Consider the following 22593-nt stretch of genomic DNA (forward strand, 5'->3'; position numbering starts at 1 on the left):
GTGCCCGTTTCTCCACATCCTCGCCAGCATCTAGAGTTCTCTGATTTGCTCATTTTAGCCACTCTGACTGGCGTGAGGTGGTATCTCAGTGTGGTTTTGATTTGTATTTCCCTGATGAGGAGGGATGCTGAGCATCGTTTCATGTGTCTGTTGGCCATCTGGATGTCCTCTTTGGAGAAGTGTCTGTTCATGTCTTCTGCCCATTTCTTCACTGGGTTGTTTGTTTTTCGGGCGTGTAGTTTGGTGAGTTCCTTATAGATTCTGGATATTAACCCTTTATCTGATATGTCATTTGCAACTATCTTTTCCCATTCCGTTGGTTGCCTATTAATTTTCTGGGTTGTTTCCTTGGCTGTGCAGAAGCTTTTAATCTTGATGAGGTCCCAACAGTTTATTTTTGCTCTTGATTCCCTTGCTTTTGGGGATGTGTCAAGTAAGAAGTTGCTGCGGTGGAGGTCAAGGAGGTTGTTTCCTGCTTTCTCCTCTAGGGTGTTGATAGTTTCCTGTCTCACGTTCAGGTCCTTTATCCATTTTGAGTTGATTTTTGTGCATGGTGTGAGAAAATGATCTAGTTTCATTCTTCTGCATGTTGCTGTCCAGTTCTCCCAACACCATCTGTTAAAAAGGCTGTCTTTTTTCCATTGGATATTCTTTCCTGCTTTGTCAAAGATCAGTTGGCTGTATACTTTTGGGTCCACTTCTGAGTTCTCAATTCTGTTCCATTGGTCTATGTGTCTGTTTTTGTGCCAATACCATACTGTCTTGAGGATGACAGCTTTGTAGTAGAGGCTGAAGTCTGGGATGGTGATACCTCCCGTTTTGGTTTTATTTTTCAGTATTACTTTGGCTATTCGGGGTCTTTTGTGGTTCCATACAAATTTTTGGATAGTTTGTTCTAGTTTTGAGAAGTATGCTGGTGCAATTTTGATTGGAATTGCATTGAATGTGTAGAGTGCTTTAGGTAGTAATGACATCTTAACTATATTTATTCTTCCTATCCATGAGCATGGAATGTTTTTCCATTTCTTTGTGTCTTCTTCAATTTCCTTCATAAGTTTTCTATAGTTTTCATCATACAGATCTCTTGTATCCTTGGTTAGGTTTATTCCGAGGTATTTTATGGTTTTTTGTGCAATTGTGAATGGGATCAGTTTCTTGATTTCTCTTTCTGTTGCTTCATTATTGGTGTATAAAAATGCAACCGATTTCTGTACGTTGATTTTGTACCCTGCAACTTGGCTGAATTCTTGGATCAGTTCTAGTAGGCTTCTGGTGGAGTCTGTCGGGTTTTCTATGTAGAGTATCATGTCATCTGCGAAGAGTGAAAGTTTGACTTCCTCTTTGCCAATTCTGATGCCTTTGATTTCCTTTTGTTGTCTGATGGCTGATGCTAGGACTTCCAGCACTATGTTAAACAACAGTGGTGAGAGTGGACATCCCTGTCGTGTTCCTGATCTCAGGGGGAAAGCTCTCAGTTTTTCCCCGTTGAGGATGATGTTAGCTGAAGGCTTCTCATAGATGGCTTTGATGATGTTTAAGTAGGTTCCTTCTATCCCAACTTTCTCGAGAGTCTTTATTAAGAAGGGATGCTGTATTTTGTCAAATGCTTTTTCTGCATCTATTGACAGGATCATATGGTTTTTATCTTTTCTTTTATTGATATGATGGATCACATTGATTGATTTGCGAATGTTGAACCAGCCCTGTAACCCAGGAATGAATCCCACTTGATCTTGGTGGATGATTCTTTTGATATGCTGCTGGATTCGATTTGCAAGGATCTTGTTGAGAATTTTTGCATCCGTATTCATCAAGGATATTGGCCTATAGTTCTCTTTTTTTGTTGGATCTCTGTCTGGCTTGGGAATCAGAGTGATGCTGGCTTCATAAAATGAATCCTGGAGTTTTCCTTCGATTTCTATTTTTTGGAATAGCTTGAGAAGAATTGGGATTAATTCTGTTTTAAATGTCTGGTAGAATTCCCCAGGGAAGCTATCAGGTCCAGGGCTCTTATTTGTTGGGAGATTTTTGATAACTGATTCGATTTCTTCACTTGTTATGGGTCTGTTCAGGTTTGTAAAGCTATTTTTAAAAATATGAGTAGTAGAATATATTTATTGTATATTTTTGACATCCTGCACACTGCTTCCAAAAGGACTTACAAGATTATTGGTTAAATAAGGCTGTTTGAACACATTTAACTCTGGTTCCTCCCTAAACTTACTAAAATTGTAGTGAAGGAACATGCAAATGCAAGATTTTAAACAGAATTGGAGAGGGATGGCAGCAGATAGGATGATGACAAAATTGTGGAAAGTGGAAAGCATATCAACAAATGTAGAGGAACTAACAGAACAGAGAAAGCTAAAACTTGCTTTCCTGTAGGTGGGGGAAGCCCACAAGAAGCAACCCTTGTTGCTTCTCTTTGGATTCTTTAAAGAATCCTTAGAATAGCTCAGAAATTGGAGGCCCCCCTTAAGGCTAGTGTATAGGATAGGACTAAAAAAAGGAGACTACCTGAGTATCTCTGTAAAGACTGTTTAGAACCCCAGATTCCTTACATCACATTGAGCAAATGACTGCTTCTCCCACATCTGGACACACAGGAAGGATTTATTCTGGACTGGTTGAACCAGGGCGTCTTTGGATTCAAGGACATCAGGTCCAACTGATGGTGGGGTTGTAGTGCCTTACTGAAAACAGGAATCTGTAGCTGAATGATCAGATCCTCTAGTTCCTTTGCTCCCAGTTTGCTGGTGGTAGACAGAATCTCCCTCTTAAAAAACAAACTAGCTCAATAAATGAAATGTACACTTACTCATTGTTGTGGCCCACCAATATTGCTGGAAGGGCTATACTCATTCTCCATGACCACTAAGCCACAAGCTTCAAGACCTCCCCGTTACATAATCTGTATAGATCTTCCAGTTATTTATAATGCTCCATTCTTTAAGAACAGAACCAGGATAATCAGGAATTTGACAATGTCTCTAACATGAAAGATCGACTTAAATATGCAGGGGAAAAAAAGGAACCTGGATGAAAAAGAGATAGTACACAGTAGAAAAAGATAAGATAAATTTCTAGTATTAAGGAACATGAATATTTATTTGAGAGATAATCTCAAGCAGGCTCTTCACTGACAGTGCAGAGCTCAGACTCACAAACCAGGAGATCATGGCCGAATGAGCCACCCAGGTGCCCCAAGAACGTAAGTTTTCATATAGAAAGTTCCCAATCTAGGGGGTGCCTTCGTGGCTTAGTTGGTTAAGCGTCCAACTCTTCTTTTAAAAAAAAAAAAATTTTTTTTTTAAGTTTATTTATTCTGAGGGGGAGTAGTGGCAGAGGAGAAGGTGGAGGGAATCCCAAGCAGGCTCAACACTTTTAGCACAGGGTCCCTTATGGGGCTCAAACTCTCGAGACGGGAGATCATGACCTGAGCTGAAATCAAGAGTTGGACTCTTAACTGACTCAGCCACCCACGCACCCCACCTTCAACTCTTGATTTCAGCTCAGGTCATGATCTCACAGTTCGTCAGTTTGAACCCCGTATGGGGCTCAGTGCTGAAAGTGCAAAGCCTGCTTGTGATTCTCTGCTCCTCCACTGCTTATGCATGTGCTCTATCTCAAAACAAACAAACTTAAAAAGAGAAAGAAAGTTCCCAATCTAGTAGATAAAAAAATTATAATACAATGGAGTTCCACTATGAGACTGTAGAACCTCAAGAACAAAAAGCTCCAAAAGATCTTTTGCTCCTAAAAACTCCAAGAGAGAGGGAAAAAAAAAAACACAGTTCACATTCAAAGGACCAGGAACCAGAATTACAAAATTGTGCAAGGAAATTACTTCTAATCTAAAATTCTGTATCTTTTCAAAAAAATCAATAACCTTAAAAATATAGTACTCAAATATATTAAGTATATTTATATTATAAATATATCAAAGAAATTTGCCTACTATATGGAGTTCTTAAGAAGAAACTGCAGAATATAACCACCAAAACAAAGAAGTGTACCTTATGGGACCAGGAAAATAGGAGAGTCTGACACTGGAGAGAATGTCAGCTCTGTGGGGCCTAGGTAGTCAGTGGTACATACACATTGGACCTTGAACCCCAAGGATCTAAGAGGGACATGTATGGTATTGATAATTACCTATAGTGTGCTTCCTGACCAACTGAGAAGAGGTGTATAAATGTGGGGGGGGGGCGGGAAGAAGGGCTGAATTACTGATGATGCATAGAGAACTAAGCCATCTGAAACATAAGGCAATTATCAGAGAAAAACAAGAGGTTGTATAAGAAAAGATTAGAAAATTATGGTGCCAAGGGTAAGACTGATATCTATAGTGATAAGATCGAACTAGCAGAAAGTTATAACACTACTGAGAAGATAGAAAAGATACGTAGTAGGAAGATAATGGAGAGTGTACGAAATAGATCAAGAAATAACAATTTATGGAAAAAAGATAATTTATGCATTTTGAAATATTTTGAAATAATGGAGGTGAATCTTAGAAATAGCTGTTTAAAAGGTTGAAAGTTGATGTCTCTGGGTAGCTGAAGGGCTCTGGCAGGAGACCTGTTTTTCATGAAAATTCTTGCATTTGTAAACAGTATATATATTGCCTCGTTAAACACTAAATTTTGACAGTTTATAATTTTTTATTCATGAAAGAATGAGCAGTCTTATGGTGCCCTTTTCTTAATGTTTTCAGTTGCCTTGTTGAAGGGGATGCCAAGGAAGAAATACTTCAGCCACCAGAACCTCACCCAGTGCCACCCATCTTAACACCTTCTCCCCCGTCAGCTTTTCCAACTGTCACTACTGTGTGGCAGGACAATGACAGATACCATCCAAAGCCAGTGTTGCACATGGTTTCATCAGAACAACACTCAACAGACCTCAACAGAAACTATAATAAGTCAGCTGAACTTCCAGGGAAAAATGAATCAGCTATTGAACAGATGGATAAAAAATTGGAGCGAAATTTAAGTTTTGAGATTAAGAAGGTCCCTCTCCAAGAGGGACCAAAAAGTTTTGATGGGAACACACTCTTGAATAGGGGACATGCAATTAAAATTAAATCGACTCCACCTTGTATAATTGATAAAACCTCTAAGTCCCAGGAACTGAGTTCAGGGGAACTTAAAGTAGATGATATTTCTCAGAATTCTTGTGTGGACTGCAGTGCAACACAGTCAAATAAAGTTCCAGTTGTTCCAGCAGAAGAATCACAGAAGAATTCAGGCACACCTCCAAGGCCAGACCGCTTGCCTCTTGATGAAAAAGGACATGTAATGTGGTCATTTCATGGGCCCGAAAATACCCTACCCATGCCTGATTCGTCTGAAGGAAAACCCTCAGATCTCCACTGTCAAACAATGAAAACTGTGAGTTTAACACCAAGCCCCACAACACCTGTTGATACCCATGATTCTGCAGATCATAACAGCTCGCCTGTCTTCAGAGCACCCCTTAGTTTTACTAATCCTCTTCACTCTGATGACTCGGACTCAGATGAAAGGAACTCTGATGGTGCCATGACCAAGAATAAAACTAATATTTCAAAAGCAAGTGCCACAGTTTCTGCTGCCACTAGTACTGAAAGCATTTCTACAAGGAAAGTATTGCCAATGTCCATTGCTAGACATGATATAGCAGGAACAATACATTCAGGTGCTGAAAAAGGTAATAACAACAGTATCTAACACTTAAATATTTTTACTGTGTGCCAGTCACTGTTCTAAGCACTGTATCAATTAATTGTGCTTTGTTCCACATTTCACTGTAGAGCCTATTGCACAGTTTCATTATTTTAGATATTTTAAAAGAAGGTTTATATTAAAAAATAATGATAAAGTAAGCCCTATTTGTTACCTTAATTTAACTGCATTACTAGGTTTTGTTTCCAAGGTATTTCAGTTGTTGAACCTGAAAAGTTTGTGCCTTTTTATTTTCCCTCCTGTGGTAATAGGTTTTAGTGTTTTGTGTGGGTCAAAAATTTATCTGACTGAATAATCAGAAATAATTTAGGGAAGATAGAATTGCTTCAGGTAACAGTGACACAAATATTTTTGGACGGCTTCATTGGGCATTTAACTGTGTTTATCACAAATACTAGTTCATCGTTGTTTAATGCTTTTTTAACTACACAACAACTTTTATACTTGTGAGGTTGCTTTCACCTCTAAGATGAACCAAGAAGCAAAATTGCAACTACTCAGCAGAATACGGGAAATTTAATTCAGTTAGTAGTGAACGGGATATATCCCCATTTAAGTAATTGATACTATTATTTAATGACTTTTTTAAAAAACTGTGTTAGCTTTTGAATATGTGTGCACTTGGTACCCAAAATTTGTTATTGGTTCTTGAAATTCATCTTTGATCCACTAAAATAATCCTGGCTGCCTTCTTAAACAGACCATAAAGTTGAGAGCAAATGTAATAAACACAAAAGCTATTTACTGGTAGATTGATTATCAATGGTCATTTACTTGTCAGTGAACTTTAGTCATGACCTAAATAGGCTGGTATTTACAATGTGCAAGTAAAATAAGTACCATGAACTTGAAGGATAACTTTCTTTTTCTATTTCTGACCTAATAAGTACCACCCATACTATGGTGTCTTTATTTTTCCCAACTGACACATACTGTGTTTTTTAGTCTTGAGAATGTATCTGGTAGTGTAAGTGAGAATCTAAGGTAGTTTCTTATGTTTACAGGATTTTTCTGTAGTCTTGAACCTTCTGTGTTTTATTTGAAGGATCTTCAGAAGATAATGGTTACCACAACAAATAATACTTTACCAGTTTGCCATTATTTAAAATTGTTAATATCTGTTTCTTCCTCATATTCAGAGCTTGAAAAATAACTGCCAAGTTGTAACTACACAAGAAAATGGGTTGATGAGGAATTTTCATTTTGGGCTTTTGAAGTATATATCAAGCATGCATTGATCCTGTACCTAGGAAATTTTTTTTTTTTTAAAGGATTGGTAGAAATAGAATTTGGTGTGAGGGCAGGAAGGATGCATGATATGATAGCTCATTAAAAGTTACTGACACTCGACCAGTCTTTCTGTGATGACAGAAAAAGTTCCTTTAAAATACAAAATACTGGGGCGCCTGGGGGGCTTAGTCAGTTAAGCATCTGAATTCGGCTCAGGTCACAAACTCACAGTTCCTGAGTTGGAGCCCCAGGTCAGGCTCTGTGCTGACAGCTCAGCTCACATTCTGTGCCTTCCTCTCTCTGCCCCTCCTGCACTCACTGTGTGTGTGTGTGTGTGTGTGTGTGTGTGTGTGTGTGTGTGTGTGTGTCTCAAAAATAAACATTAAAAAAATATAATATAGAAAGTACTGCATAAGGATATTTGAAGTCATCCTGCTGTATACTAGCTCACTTCTCTGCATTTTATTTGTATTTCAAAGCAAAAATAGTTGTAATGTAACTTCTGGTTTCTTTTTGCCCTCCCCAACCTGTGCTAAATGAGTTTGGTATTAACTGAAGATTTTCCTGGGTTAATGTTCTTTGCTGCAACATGATGACAGGCAGTCCTGTTTTTGAGGTTACCAGTTATTTTCTTTGTAGATGAACCACTGGCATAAGAATTAGATTTTTGTTTGCTTGTTTGTTTTACAACGTGTTAGGGAGTTAAAAAGAACAATTTTATTTTGATACCTAAAACAACCTTTTGCATAAGCTACTTCCTGGCAAAAATTCCTGGCAGTGATTTTAATATTGACTCTGGCCTCCTGAAAGATTTCTCAAACTTGGCTACACTGAGTCCCTCCCATTCAGTGTATGATTTGCAAAAGCCTGTGTAAAATGTGCAGTCTCTGGTTGGATAACCTCTAAAATAGAACGTAGGAAAGGTGTATAACATAGGAAAGGCGGTCCAGAGATTGAAGGAAAAACCTGGAGCTGAAAAGCAAGAGCCACAGTTAGAAAATAAAAGTCTTAAAGAATAAAGACTGCCATTAGAAAAAGAGGTATAGAGTCTGAAAGATACTTAACGTAAGCAAGCAAGACTGCTCTTCCCGATTTGTTTACTTAATTATTATTTGTTCAGTTAATTATTTGTTCACTAAATAATGCATCCCTTCCTTCCAACAGCTATCTCTGAGCTGTTAGTAACAGAAGGGCAAGGGGAAGAATGATGATAGCTGAGATTATTACTACTCGATAAAGTGGATGGTTCTTCAGTGGCTTCATTTTATATGTAAGAGAGAGTTCCAGTAACTAGTGACTGACATAAAATACTGGACTAGAATTCTTACTAAGACCCAGAGGCTGTATTTTCTTGGGTCTTTAGCTAAATAAATGTAGGGAGGACAAGAACACTCATACCTGGCTCATGCTAGTTGAAAACTGAAAAGCCTTTGCTTGATTTTTCAGTCTCTGTAATGCAGAGCTTATTGGATATGGTTAAACAGCAAAGTGTCGTTGCAAGATTGTTCATTTTTTATTTTTAATTGTTTTTTAAATATTTTTTTATTTATTTCTAGGAGAGAGAGAGGGAGACAGCGTGAGCAGGGGAGGGTCAGAGAGAGAGGGAGACACAGACTCTGAAACAGGCTCCAGGCTCTGAGCTGGCAGTCAGCACAGAGCCCGACGCGGGGCTCGAACCCACGAACCACAAGATCATGACCTAAGCAAAAGTCGGACGCTTAACCGACTAAGCCACCCAGGCGCCCCAAGATTGTTCATTTTTTAGAGAAAACAGTTGTCAAGGCCCAGACAAAATAATACAGGATTCTTACATTTCCCTTTTTTCACTCCATCCTCCCTAACCTGAGGACCCACGCACGGAATTATATCCTCATATTTTCCTTCTGTACCTCCAGTGAAACTTCATTTACCCTACTGTAGAAAGGCTAACTGATGAGCCTTACTTAGTGCATTATCTTTTCCAAGACTAATTTTGTTTTACTGGTGAATACCTTTAATATGGCTTCAGTCAGTATTCTCAGTGTAGGTCATATGCCATTGGTCACAAGATTTTAAGCATTAAATAAATGAACATTAAAAAAAAATAATAGTTTTATGTGTATTAGAAAATGAACACTTAAGATTTGTTATTTTAGTCATTACTTTTAAAAATATGACCAAAGGACACAGGTTAAAAATGAATGGATTTAAAAAGTAAATAGGACAGGGGTGCTTGCGTGGCTTAGTCAGTTAAGTGTCTGATTTTGGCTCAGGTCGTGATCTCACAGTTCATGGGTTTGAGACACACATCGGGCTCTGTGCTGACAGCTCAGAGCCTGGAGCCTGCTTTAGATCTCTGCTTCTCTGCTGCTAGTGCCGTTTCTCAAAAATGAATATTAAAAAAATGTTTGTTTTAAATAAATAGGACAGGTGGTGGTGTCTGGTATGGCAAAACTCCTGTAAAGAGTTAAGCAATTGATTCCAGTTTGGGAAACACTGGCTTGAGTCAAATGACCAAAGGTTTCTTTTGTGCACTCAAAGCATCATCTGCAAGCCCAATAGAGATGTCCCTTGCCCACTGCCTTTTCTACTGAAGGCTGTCTTCAGACTGAGAGGACAGAGTGATTGATGTCTGCAGGGTATTAAGAAAGTGAGGAGAGTCATTTTCTTTGTGCAGCAGTGAATAAGCTCATTCTGCTTCGCTCATTTCATAATTCTTGATAAGTTGAATAGTAAGGATTTCTTATTTGTGTTTTTGCATTTTTAAAAACTGATTCTTTTAGAGGCAGATGGGTGGCTCAGTTGGTTAAGTGTCTGATTTCAGCTCAGGTAATGATCTCATGGTTCGTGAGTTTGAGCCCTGCATTGGGCTCTTTGCTGTCAGCCCAGAGCTGGCTTCAGATCCTCTGTCTCCCTCTCTCTGCCCGTCCCTGGCTCATGCGTTGTCTCTCAAAAATAAACCTTTTTAAAAAAAATAAAAACTGGTTCTCTTAGATACTTGTGGAAATTATTTTAGAATGTCAAGAAGCTCTATTTTACTTAGGTAACAAGTTCATTTTTTAATGAGTTAATATTCTTTAACAAGTCCATAATTTGTCTAAATTTTATGTATTTAATATAGATGTTGATGGTAGTGAAGATTCACCTCCTCCCCTACCTGAAAGAACTCCTGAATCCTTTGTATTAGCAAGTGAACATAGTGAGTGTCTCTTCTGCTTTTTTGTTAATGTACGGTAATAATAAACTCTGAAAAACATGGCTGATTTTACTTTAGTTGCTGTTGAGCTGTATACATTCAAAAAAGGTTTGAATTGATATTGACAAATGTTTTTAATTCCTTGTATGAAAAATATTTATTTTTTGAAAAATACTTTCAAATGATATTTTAATCTGCTAAGATTGGTAAAATGGCTACATTTATGTTAGATACTATAATTTAGTTAAATGCATTTATATTTATTTGCAAGTTGGTGTCTTTTCATTCATTAAAAATAGCACCTACTTATTAAAAGACATTAACTGCTTCACTGGGTGCCAGTTGGGGTAAGTAAATATTTAATTTGGGTTGTAGATGGGCATCACCTCAGTTGGTGTTGGGACACTGGGAGAAAGTGATATTTCAAAACCTTGATAATATATTTCTCCTCTGTCTCTTCTTTAAAAAAGTACAGAAACAGCTTAACATATTTACTGTCTTATACTTGGCAAGGTCCTCCCTAGTCTTACCTGAGTTACATTTTACCAACATTTTATTAATTTTAACTGATTTTCAACAATGTTAAAAACAGTGAAGCCATATAGTTCAGTACTACTAAATACATCTAAGTCTGCCACATGTATACATTACAGTGAGCTTATAACTATAAACTACATTTCTTAAAATAATAGAAATAAGAAAATATTTTATGGAAGTGATAGTTTCTAAAAATCTATTGAGTCTGTTTTTGCGTGTTTAATGCAAGAAGTTAAGGAATTAAAGATGTTAATTGAAAGATTTTCTTTTTCTCAGATACACCTGTAAGATATGAATGGAGTGAACTTCAAAGTCAGGAACAGTCTGAACAAAAAATATCTGAAGTGAGTCCTTTTGGGTTTGGAACAGCTATACCTCAGTATTTTTTCTCTTTTTACCTTATAGTTGTTTGTTATAATAACTGTCACCTTAAGACTGTTAAATATAATTTTTGATCAGCATTTCTTAATGGTAAGATTTCAGATGAAAAGCCTATAAAATTTGAGATCTGAAATTTTTAAAAAGGGCAACATGATCTACATATGATCATCACTTCAGAGTATTATTTTCCTACTCTGCTTTTAAAATCTGTAAATTACGCTGTATTTTAAATCATTTTGGAAGTGTGAATGGAATAGGAGTTAACATTTTCAGGGTGATAGTACATTCTTAGAGTTTGTTCCTTCCGTTATAACGCTAAGTATATAGTCCCATCCTTTTGGTTTGTCTGGTTACGTGAGGTTTCCTTTTCACATTCAGCAAATGTTTGGTAGCTAAATATATTAGCCATGTTCCCATACCATTTTTTACCAATGTTAACATTTTTTATATATCCCCCAAGTTAGAGAACATCTTACAATTGATTAAGAAACATAATCTACTTTACTTGGCACATATAAAATAGTGGTAACTTGTAATGATGTTATTTATGTCCTATAATGTATGATATCATAATTGGCTGAATATGGTAGAAGACAGGCAAAATGGAATTGTGTGTATGTTCTTTTGTGTAGTTGCTTCTGCATTTTCTGTTTCCATCCAGAAGGACAAAGTAATTTCCCTTTTTATTCCCAGTATAAAATACCATAACATTTAAAAATGTTAAGCCTAACTGAAAACACCATTGTACAATTCTTTCCCTTTAACACTGAGAATTTTGGTAGATCTTGACTTCTTGGGATATATAGTCAAAACAGACCAAATTTCCTATGATTTCTTATAAAAGATGTGTATTGTAATAGGTATTAAAATGTCTTCTTTATAGGGCTTGACAACCCCTGGAAGTGAAAAATGTGGTAAGTTAGATTTTGTTTCTTTTCTATAGAGAGATTAATCTCCATAAAATAGCATGCCTCATGATGTATGCTATTTACTTGGTTATTTCTGTATGTGAGAATATGTAGGACACTTCTAGAACCTGAACTGTGTAGTATAATTATTCGAAATTAATTATTGTATCAGGTATTATTAATCTGAAAAGTAACAATTCATTATTGGTAGTTATAGGCTAATAGGAAAGAAATTATTTTTAAAACAGTTTTCTGTGTTTCATGTTCTGTTGTTTTTAAAAACACTCCGATTCCAGAAATGACAGTGGTTTGAATAAATGTCCCAAATTAACCTAGATTATTGAATTGGATCTCTAAAAACTGTCTTGGAATTCTTCCTTTTAGGACTTCTGCATTTATGAAGACCAATAAGATTATGTCGCTCAACCTAGTGTTAAAATGCCAAGTTAGAATATTTTTCTGCCACATTACTTGTACTATCATGGTAAAATACATCAGGTTATTATTAATTCTTATAAATCAGCGACGATGAAAGCAGCTCATCAGACCTCCTAGCTTAGGGGCGCCTGGTGGCTCAGTTGGTTGAGTGTCCACACCTGACTCTTGGTTTCAGTTCAGGTCATGATCCCACGATCGTGGGATCAAGCCCCGCATCAGGCTCATGCTGAGTGTGGAGCCTGCTTGAGATTCTCTATCTCTCCCTCCCCCTGCCCTTCTCCACTCGCATGCTCTCCCCACCTCTCTCTAAAATAAAAATTAAAGATGGTAGCAACAACCAAACATCTTCGGCTGTACAGTTCCCTCAGTTCATCTATCATCTGCCCTTACCCTCCATTCTGCTTCAGTTGCTCTCTCCCTGAATCTTTGCCTAATGGGGCTCCATTCCATCTTAAAATTTTTAAGAGTGTCTACTTGCTGAGGCAACATAAGGAAAAGAACAGAACAGGGCTTTAAAGTCAAGCCCACCTGGTTTGCAATTTTCATTTCTAACATTTTACTTACTATATGACTTTGGGCAAGTTACCTGATCTTAGTCTCAGGTTTTTTTCCTTTGGAAATAATACCTACTCTAAAAAACTGTCACGAGGACTTATTTAAATTATATACACGGGCTATCAAACACTGTGCTTGGCACATGATAGGCACTCAAATGGAAGCAGTGGTAGTATTACTTACTTTATTATATTACTACTGCTGCTATTGGTGGATCCTTGGATTCTTTTTTTCTAATGTATGTTAACTCCTTTCTGGTTTCTCTTCTCTATCCAATCGAGATACTGTCCTCCATTACTCTAGTCCTACTTTAAATTATCCTCTGGTTTCTTGTCCCTAACTGCCAGCCTCAAGATAGCTGAATACTGCTGGGGAACATTACTCAGTTTTACGGATTGAGCCAACAGTTCTAGATCTTCATCCACAGTTGGCCCCCCTGCTTTGCTTGGTTATCTTATCTGTTCTAACTGGCACACTTTCTATTTTCCTTGAATTTTCCCAGTCTTTACTTTCTTCTGAAATCAGTCTTACTGACTCTTACTCAGTAGATGACCTTTTACTTCACTATGAAAATTGAGGCCTTTGGACTTACATCATCATTTCTTCCTAGAACCCAGTCCCTGAAGAGCTCACCACCACTGGTTTCACCTCTGTGCCTCTCCTGACTGTTCCATTGCACTCTGCATGATTTTACTATAAAACTTATCACACCAATACAATAATATGCTTGTCAGTCTCTCCTACTAGCCTAAGTCTTGGCTTGTTTTTGTTCTGACTTTGAGCTGAACAAATAACTTTTACATTAAAAACATTTTTTTAAATGTTTATTTTGAGAGTGATGGAGAGCGAATGGGGGAGGGGCAGAGAGAGAGGGAGACTGAGAATCCCTAACAGGTTCCACACTGTCAGTGTCGGGCTTGAACTCATGAACTGCAAGATGATGACTTGAGCCGAATTCAGGAGTCGGATGCTCAACTGATTGAGCCACCCAGGAGCCCCATAATGTTTACATTTTTAAAAACTTGTTTAGGGGCTTTGGCTGCTTTAGTCAGTAGAGCATACGACTCCATCTCAGGATCACGAGTTCAAGCTCCACATTGGGTACAGTACTTAGTTAAAAAAAAGTTGTTTAAAAACAAAAATCTGTGGAGAATATGTGACAGAGACTGTATGTTGCTTACAAGGCCTAAAATATTTATTTTCTAGTCCTTTGTAGAAGAGAATTGTTGACTTCTGTTTAAACTACAAGCACCGAAGGACAAGGGTCATGTATTATTTGAGTTGTATTCCAAGTTTCCATAAGTTTCTTAGAAAGTTACAGGGGATGTGCTAATGGTTGTGAAAGAATGAATAAATCATAGTAGTTAACTTCTTTTGTTACTAGTCTTTTGTATTGGGGATTTAAATAAATAAACTAGAATTTAAGTGATGTAAAACTTTCAAAGAAAAGAATTACTACTGTTAGAAGTCAGTAGTCCATTAATTAACTATGAACTTGATTGCCTTTGATTTCCATATAAAAGCAGTTCACTTGCAATTATTGCCTTAGGACACTGGCACATAACTACTTTAAGGAAATATAATACAGCAAGATTGAACTTTATTAAATAAAGTTAAGAGCATGAAGAGAATTCACACATTGCTGAACTACTCACAGACGATGTCTATGTGCCTTCAAGAACACCTAACATAATTTCCCATGTTCCTCACTGCATTTATATTTATCTGGGCCTCTGAAATTATGATGTCCAGGAGAGAAAACTTGCTCTTTTAACTTAATACACATATTAAAACAATTAGAGGAGGGGCACCTGGGTGGCTTAGTTCGTTAAGTGTCTGACTTCGGCTCAGGTTATGATCTCGCGGTCCCTGGGTTCGAGCCCCACATCGGGCTCTGTGCTAATAGCGCAGAGCCTGGAGCCTGTTTCAGATTCTGTGTCTCTGTCTCTTTCTGCCACACTCCAGCTCATGCTCTGTCTCTCTCTGTCTCAAAAATAAACATTTAAAACAAAAGTAAAAAAAAAAAAAAGAGGATTCTACATACGATGCTACAAATGATGGTGATTAACAATGGCTTTATTTTGCATTTTAGATCATCCAGCAGGTGGTATTCACACAGAGACTTGTACAGAATGCTCACCTATTTTTAGTAACAAGAAAGACCAACTATCAGAAAGTCCAACAGAGGCCACAGATATTGGTAATTTGTTTACTAAATAAATAACTTCAAAAACTTTATGTAGCTAATGTTGGTAAGAATGAGAAAATCGTATTTGCCATTGTTTCAGGCTTTCCTTCAAAAGGGAAAATTAATCAAACTTTGTGCTGTGATTTATTCAGGTTTTTAAACTACTCAAAGTAAATTAAGAGTTTTTAGTAAATTAAAATACATTTCTGAACACTGACTAATCACTATGGCATTTTGATTGTAGGTTTTCGTAATCGCTGTGGAAAACCCAAAGGACCAAGAGACCCACCTTCAGAATGGACATGATTCAGGGAGCCAAAGGACACTTTACATTAGACTGGAAAATTCAAGTGCCACTGAAAGCCAGATTTGTAGTATTCCATCTTAAAAATGTGGGACTAACAGCAGTGTAGATTGTTGCCTTAGTATTTTTTTGCTAGGACCATCTACCTGCCTTATACTACCCTTAGGAAAAAGTATTACATATGGTTTATTTTGTAACTTCAAGTATTATTGCCTTAATGTCTCTTAACCCTGTTACACGCTGCTTGTAGACATGTTAATATAGTAATACTTTTATGATAAATTGAGTTTAAGGACTACTCTTTTGCTAATGTTTTATCATGTACGCATTATTTTGTATATGTACAGGGCAAGTAGGTATATAATTTGATAAAGTTGCAGTCATAAAATATTATTAACAGAAGATGTAAGAAATTTCTGCATGATTTAAATCTTTGTGTACCTTATTTGTAAATTATTTGCCCTGAAGTTTTAGAAAATAGTTTCTGAATTTTAAAATTGCTGGATTCATGCAGCCAGCATTGCAGGTTATCAGAGATCAAAGATTGTAATAATAATACATTTTGTAAATTGTAAGCAAAAAGTTATTTTTATATTATATACTGTCTATTTGTCCATCCTAATTGTCCTTGTTTTCATCTAGTCATGGAGATTCAGTAAGTGCCTTGGAACAATATTGAATTCTCTTAGCTCGTGTGTGTGTGTTACTTTAATATTTGGACTCAAGTGGGATTAGAAGACTATCAGAATATATGTATGTTTCAGGATATCTGACCTGCCATTAAAAAAACAGAAACAATTTTACAGTGCCTACTTGTCTTGGTTTTTCATTCCTTATTCCAAGGGAATTAGAGTTAGTATTCACCTTCCAGTCTTTAAGTCATGAGTGTGAATGGTGTTTAATCTCTTAATTAAAGAATTCTAATACTTCTACTAATTCTAATACTTATCCTTGTGTCAGCCCTACGGATGCTTCTCATTATTGCCTCATAAACACCAAACAAACAGACATGAAGTTAGGAAGGGGGAACTGGTTTCTTTCCATCCCAAAACTGGAGCATAGGTCCCATCCAGATGTCCAAGTGTGAATTCTGACACCAGGGTTTGACACCAGAGATTAAAGCAAATGGATGTCTGTAATTCCTCTCTGCACACAAAAGAGAAAAAAAAGGGGTGCCTGGGTGGCTGTCAGTTAAGCCTCCGACTCTTGATTTTGGTTCAGGTCATGATCTCACAGTTCGTGAGTTCAGTGCAGACAGCCTTGCTGTCAGCATAGAGCTTGATTGGGATTCTCTTCCCCGCCTCTCTCTGCCCCTCCTTGGCTCCCTCCATCTCTCTGTCTCAAAATAAACTTTTGAAAAAATTTTACAAAGAAGAAAAGACTAAAGTGAGACAGAGTGACCTTATCTGAGTAGAAGGATTTTTGTAGAAGAGAAGAGAATACTATCATTTCATGTCAGTTTTTTTTAAAGCTCGTTGGTTTTTGTGTTTGCTCCTTAGAATTTCAAATTTTTCCCATATGTTTTGGTCATAAGGAAATATGAATACAGTGGACCCTTGACATTCACAAGACAAAGACACCTCTATAGCATATCATTTTCCTAAAAAAAATTAAAGTATAACTGAAAAAATTATTTAGCTCCTTCATATGCCTGATGATTTGTATAATATGGTACTAAATACTTCATAAACGTTTTTATGTTGGGAAGGAGTTGCTTGGAACATCTTCATTAAAAATAACATGTATTCAGGGGCACCTGGGTGGCTCGGTTAAGTGTCTGAGTCTTGACTTTGGCTCAGGTCATAATCTCATGTTTCATTAGTTTGAGCCCAAGTCGGGCTCTGTGCTGACAGGGCAGGGCCCTGCTTGGGATTCTCTCTCTTTCCCTCCCCTGAACTCTCACTCACTCTCTTTCTCTCTCTCTCTCTCTCAAAATAAACATTAAAAAAAAATAACGTATTCAGAAGAGTGCAAAAATCATATTAATCATGACAAAGTTTACACCCCTGTCTGAGTGTGACTACCACCTAGATGCAGCAGTAGAAGAGAAACAGCTGCTGAGAAGCTTTCCCCTTGGGCTTCTGAGATGTGTTCAGTACCATATGAGTAGCAGTTACCTCTTTTTCACTGCTGTAGAGTTATGCATTGTATGAATGTGCCACAGTGTGTCCATCCTGCTATTAATAGATACTTTGATGGTTTTGGTTTGGGAATATTACAGATTATGCTACTATCAACATTTTTTAATGTGTTATTTGGTGCAAGCAGTACATAAATCTGTTGGCTAAATTCAAGAAGTGGAATTTTGGGATTGTTGGGTATGCATACCTATTTGCCTTTAGTAGATACTGCCAAACAGTTGTCCTAAGTGGTTGTCCCAACTGTTATGTGTTTCTTGGTATTGCCCTTAATTTTCATTTTCGCCTTTCTAAATGGGTACAAAGTGGTGTTGGTTGTGATTGGAGTATTTCCTTCATGACTAATGATGTTGAGCATATTTTAATGTGCTTATGACCATGTGGATATTTTCTTTTGTGAACTACCTATTCTAGTCTCAAGCAATTCCATTTTTTATCTAATGTTACATTTTTTGTTCAGGGAATGAAGTAGATTTTTTTTTTTCCATTGACCAATCGCCATTTAATGTCCTTGCTCCACTGTTAACATAGTTTTGTTATCCATTCATACCACTTAGGTATCTACTGATCTGTGGGTCAGTTTCTAGATTTTTCTTTCTATTCTATTGTCTAGTCTTTTTCTAGTTTTAACTTTCTCCCAAGGATTAATTTTTATACTGGCTGGAACTCTGAGCAGTTACTCATTTTTCTTCTTTGTAAAGCATATAGTAAGTTCATTTGTATCTGACTAAACCACTGCCAAATTCTTCCTGCTGCTTTATCCAAAACCTCTACCTTGTATAGCTAAGGTTACAAAGGCCTTTAAATCTTTCTATTTCCTTCATAGCACAATCAGTTAGCTTTCTTTTGGGAGCAATTATTCATAAATAGTACTTTTCACTCTAATACTTCTCACTTTATGGACATTTTCTCCACATATTGATAAGCAGAGAGCAATAAAGCCTGTGTCAGTGCTGAGCCAGGATCAGTCATTAGCTGAGTAACTTACATATAGGAGCTTCATGGGATCTGTGGTTAAGATTTTTGCCTGAGGGAAATTACATAACTATATGTTCTGAATCCCTGAAGCTACTTAAAATTATTGAAACTGAACATTAAATTCCCAAATGTGAAGAGTCTACTGCATACCAATTTGTCTTTTTATCTTCTGAGGCTGAATTTATAATAGGTAGGGAGTTAAATTCCTATCCTATTTAGATAACTAGATGGATAAGAGGGAAAGGGAGGTCTCTTTAATTCTCAAGATTCTGGCTAGGAAAGGAAAAATCTCAATTTTGAATGTTGAGTTTGCAATAACCCCTGCATCCAGGAGGTAGTCCATAGGTAGACTTGAGGTTCATAAGAAATATCCAGACTGGAGGTCAGTAAGAGAATTAATATGGCCAGGAATGAAACCACGAGAGCACAAACACCTCAGCGGGAATTGATATTTAAATGAAGTTTTGCAGTAATACGGTAATCTTCATATTTGTTTGCTGAAATGTGATTTAGGTTAAATGGGCACGCACTATCCCCTACCCTGGTGAATGGCATCCCTTTTCTCCCATTTCCCCTGCCAGTCTTCTGGTTTAGCCCGCACTCAAGGCTCTCATCTCTTCAATCCAGCTTCCTCACTACCACCACCAGACTGATCTTAAAAGGCCAGTCAGACCTGCTGGTGACCTCTTCTAATTTGTTCCTTTTTCCAAAAAATCTTTCATAGTTGTTCACTGCCTATGGTAACACTTCTTCAAAATCTGGCCCAGGTTCTCCTGCATTAGAATTTTTTAGGGAGTGCCCTTAAAATTCAGGTTCCAGGGTCCTACCCTGGAGCTGAATTAGAATGGGGATAAGTAATGTGCATTTTAGACCAGCACCATCGGTGACTCTGGTGCATAATGAAATTGGGAGAACGAGGCCCATGGCATCAAGCCTAACTGAACAGATGATGCAAGACCCCATCCAAGATCTGCTTACTGCTGGCCATTGGAGCCTTTTCTCTGTTTGTTCCTGTGCTTTGACCATAATGAACTACAGCTGATCCTTGAACAACAAGGGTTTGAACTGCAAGAGTCCACTTACACCTGATTTTTTTCAATAAATGTAGTATAGTACTGTAATTATATTTTCCTTGTGACTTTGTTGAAAACTTAAAAATATTTTTTTTATTGAAGTGTGATTGACCTACAGTGTTACGTTACTTTCAGGTGTATGGCATACTGATTCAACAACCCTATGGTTATGCTATGCTCACCATAAGTTGTAGCTACCATCTTCATTGTACAACGAATGCTATTACACTGCCATTGACTATATTCCCTATGCTGTACCTTTCATCTCCATGACTTACTCATTGTATAACTGGAAACTTGTACCTGCCACTTCCCTTTACCCATTTTACCCATCCCTCCATCTGTCTCCCCTTTGGCATGCACCAGTTTGTTCTCTGTATTTATGGGTCTGTTTCTGCTTTATTCATTTTGTTTTAGATTATACATATAAGTGAAAGCATATGGTATTTGTCTTTCTCTGACTTACTTCACTTAGCATAATACACTCTACATCTATCCATGTTGTTGCAAATGGCAAGACCTCATTCTTGTTTATGGCTGAGCGGTACTCCACTGTTTATGATTTTCTCAATATATTTTTTTCTCTATCTTACTTTACTGTAAGAATTCTGTATTTAATACATAAAACATGTGTTAATAGACTGCTTCCAGTAAGGCTTCCAACAGTAGGCTATTAGTAGTTAAGTCAAAGTTAATACACAGACTTCTGACTGCATATGGGACTCTAACCTTTGTGTTGTACAAGGGTCAACTGTACTTAAAGTTCCTGAGCCCCTACACCTTACTCAGGCCAAGCCCTCTGTCTTGAATACCCCACTTTGTCCTTGTTCTGGTGAGCTCTCCTTATCTGTCAAGACTATTTCAGCTGTTACATCTTCTGTTAAGCCTTTCATCTCCTATTTCCCATCAAGTCCATGAACTATTCTCTCTTTGTACTGCACCCTATTTATCAACTTAGACTTTCTGCTCTACTACACTAGCCCCTTGAGAGAAATGACTATGATATTTAGTAAAAATGTTGGCACATATATGTACACATGTATACATATATATATATGTATATACACATACACACACACACTTTAAAAACAGCTGAATGTACAAAGGAGAACTGATTTTGAATGTATGTATTTTCTTAAACAGTGTCTTGACATAGAGTAAAAAATTTCAGTTGAATAGGTGAACTGAATCCAAAACCATAGCACGTGTTAAGATAGTCCACACCTGGTTTTGATTTACATTCCCAAGCACCCTTCTATTAAGTCTTTGTATTTTCAAACTTAATACTTCATTACATATGACTTAAAGCACCACGTCAATACACTCATGGAGTGGAGCTTAATAATAGTTTGTTTATATACTTGTCCCTGCTCCTGGAGCCAGCTCAAAAGTATAGAGTGGTCAAAAACATTATCCACTAACTGAGTACTTTCCCAAGAATATATCCATGGTTTCCAAACTGAATAGTTGGCTCTGTTCTGAAAACATGTATACATATATGTTAAAGACTTTTTAATAATGAAACTAAAAAAAGACAATCTTGTGCTAAATGTGAAGGGAAGCAATAAAAAGAATGACTGCAATTTGCAATCTGAAGCTTTTGAGAAACTCAAGAATGCCGTCTTAATTATATTTTAGCCCTAAAATGTATTTTGATTGTAATACATATTTGGTATTTTTTAATGTTTTTTTTTTTTTTAATTTCTAGGAGTGAGAGAGAGACAGCGTGAGCAGGGGAGGGTCAGAGAGAGAGGGAGACACAGACTCTGAAATAGGCTCCAGGCTCTGAGCTGGCAGTCAGCACAGAGCCCGACGCGGGGCTCGAACCAACGAACCGCGAGATCATAACCTAAGCGAAAGTCGATGCTTAACCGACTAAGCCACCCAGGCGCCCCTGGTATTCTTGATTGCAATCTATGAAATCATTCTAGTTTTATCCTAAATATAGGAAAATTGAATTAAATCACTCTTGTGTTAGTTTTGGAAAAGATTTTGCTGCTTTTGTTTTCTTACAAAAATGCTCCTAATTACATGTTTTTAGTTATATTAGATATCAAAAATTCAGATTCTATTAATAGCTTTTTAAATTTTTTTTAAAGTAAGCTCTACGTCAAACATGGGGCCTGAACTCACAGTCTTGAGATCAAGAGTTGCACATTATACTGACTGAGCCAGCCAGGAACCCCAAGATTCTATCAACAGCTTTCTAAATAATGAAATGTGAATAAATTTCAGTTTTTAAATACTCTCTCTTCTCCAATACTGGATCTTTGTTACACAGCTCTTAAAGGCCAGAAGCTCAAATTTTCATTCTGACAGATGGAGAACTGCAAAAGCTATAACTAAGATTTTGGCATATATCCACTCAGTAAGCAGCCATTGCATATTATGCTAAAAGGTGCAAAGTAGATGCAGTTTTTAATACAAATTTTATTTTCTTAACAGACTTCCTGCATTTGGTTTCATCAGTTACTTGTCTTTAATAAGGTGTACAAATTGTGAAAGATGTGCAAATGACCTGCATATTTAGATAATGTAACCAGTGGAAAGCAGCTGAGCCCGGGAGCTCCAGAAGTGTGTCTCTGTTCTATACCACCACAAATCTGGGCTTTGTTGAGTTAGTGGGGGAAGGGAACTTCCAAGATTCCAGTCATTTTATATTTTTTAGAGATAGCATGGCATATGTACTGTTACCATGACTTAATGTAGTAGCATTTGTGACTTGAGAACATGCTTGCCAAAATGTCAACAAGAACATATTCTTTAGCTACTACAGACTGATGCCCAAACTGCCAAACAAGAAAGTAGTTCTAGATTTCTTAAACTAGAATTACCAGTAATTCTTTCATTCTTTTTTCCACAGTTACCTTTTTTTGTGTGTGTGATGAGAACTTTCAACATCCATTCTCTTAGCAACTTTCATATATGCAATACAGTATTATTAACTCTAGTCACTGTGCAC

General features: G+C 37.1%; 1 protein-coding gene across 3 annotated transcripts in view; it reads left to right on the top strand.

Annotated features, from left to right (window-relative positions):
- Positions 1 to 16250, top strand: part of PTPN12 (protein tyrosine phosphatase non-receptor type 12) — a 93052-nt gene extending 76802 nt beyond the window's left edge. The window contains exons 13-18 of one of the 3 annotated variants that reach the window (XM_039239092.1): positions 4718 to 5691; positions 10057 to 10134; positions 10945 to 11012; positions 11933 to 11963; positions 15043 to 15150; positions 15383 to 16250. In XM_039239092.1, coding sequence (XP_039095023.1) covers positions 4718 to 5691; positions 10057 to 10134; positions 10945 to 11012; positions 11933 to 11963; positions 15043 to 15150; positions 15383 to 15444 — 1321 coding nt within the window. In that variant the 3' untranslated portion in view covers positions 15445 to 16250. The remainder of the gene's footprint in view (positions 1 to 4717; positions 5692 to 10056; positions 10135 to 10944; positions 11013 to 11932; positions 11964 to 15042; positions 15151 to 15382) is intronic. The other 2 variants (XM_039239094.1, XM_039239093.1) reach the window with 2 other exon arrangements.
- Positions 16251 to 22593: the final 6343 nt, after the last annotated feature.

Source organism: Hyaena hyaena, unplaced genomic scaffold, assembly GCF_003009895.1.
Source record: "Hyaena hyaena isolate Hyena2069 unplaced genomic scaffold, ASM300989v1 scaffold_152, whole genome shotgun sequence".
In the NCBI taxonomy this organism is placed as follows: Eukaryota; Metazoa; Chordata; class Mammalia; order Carnivora; family Hyaenidae; genus Hyaena; species Hyaena hyaena.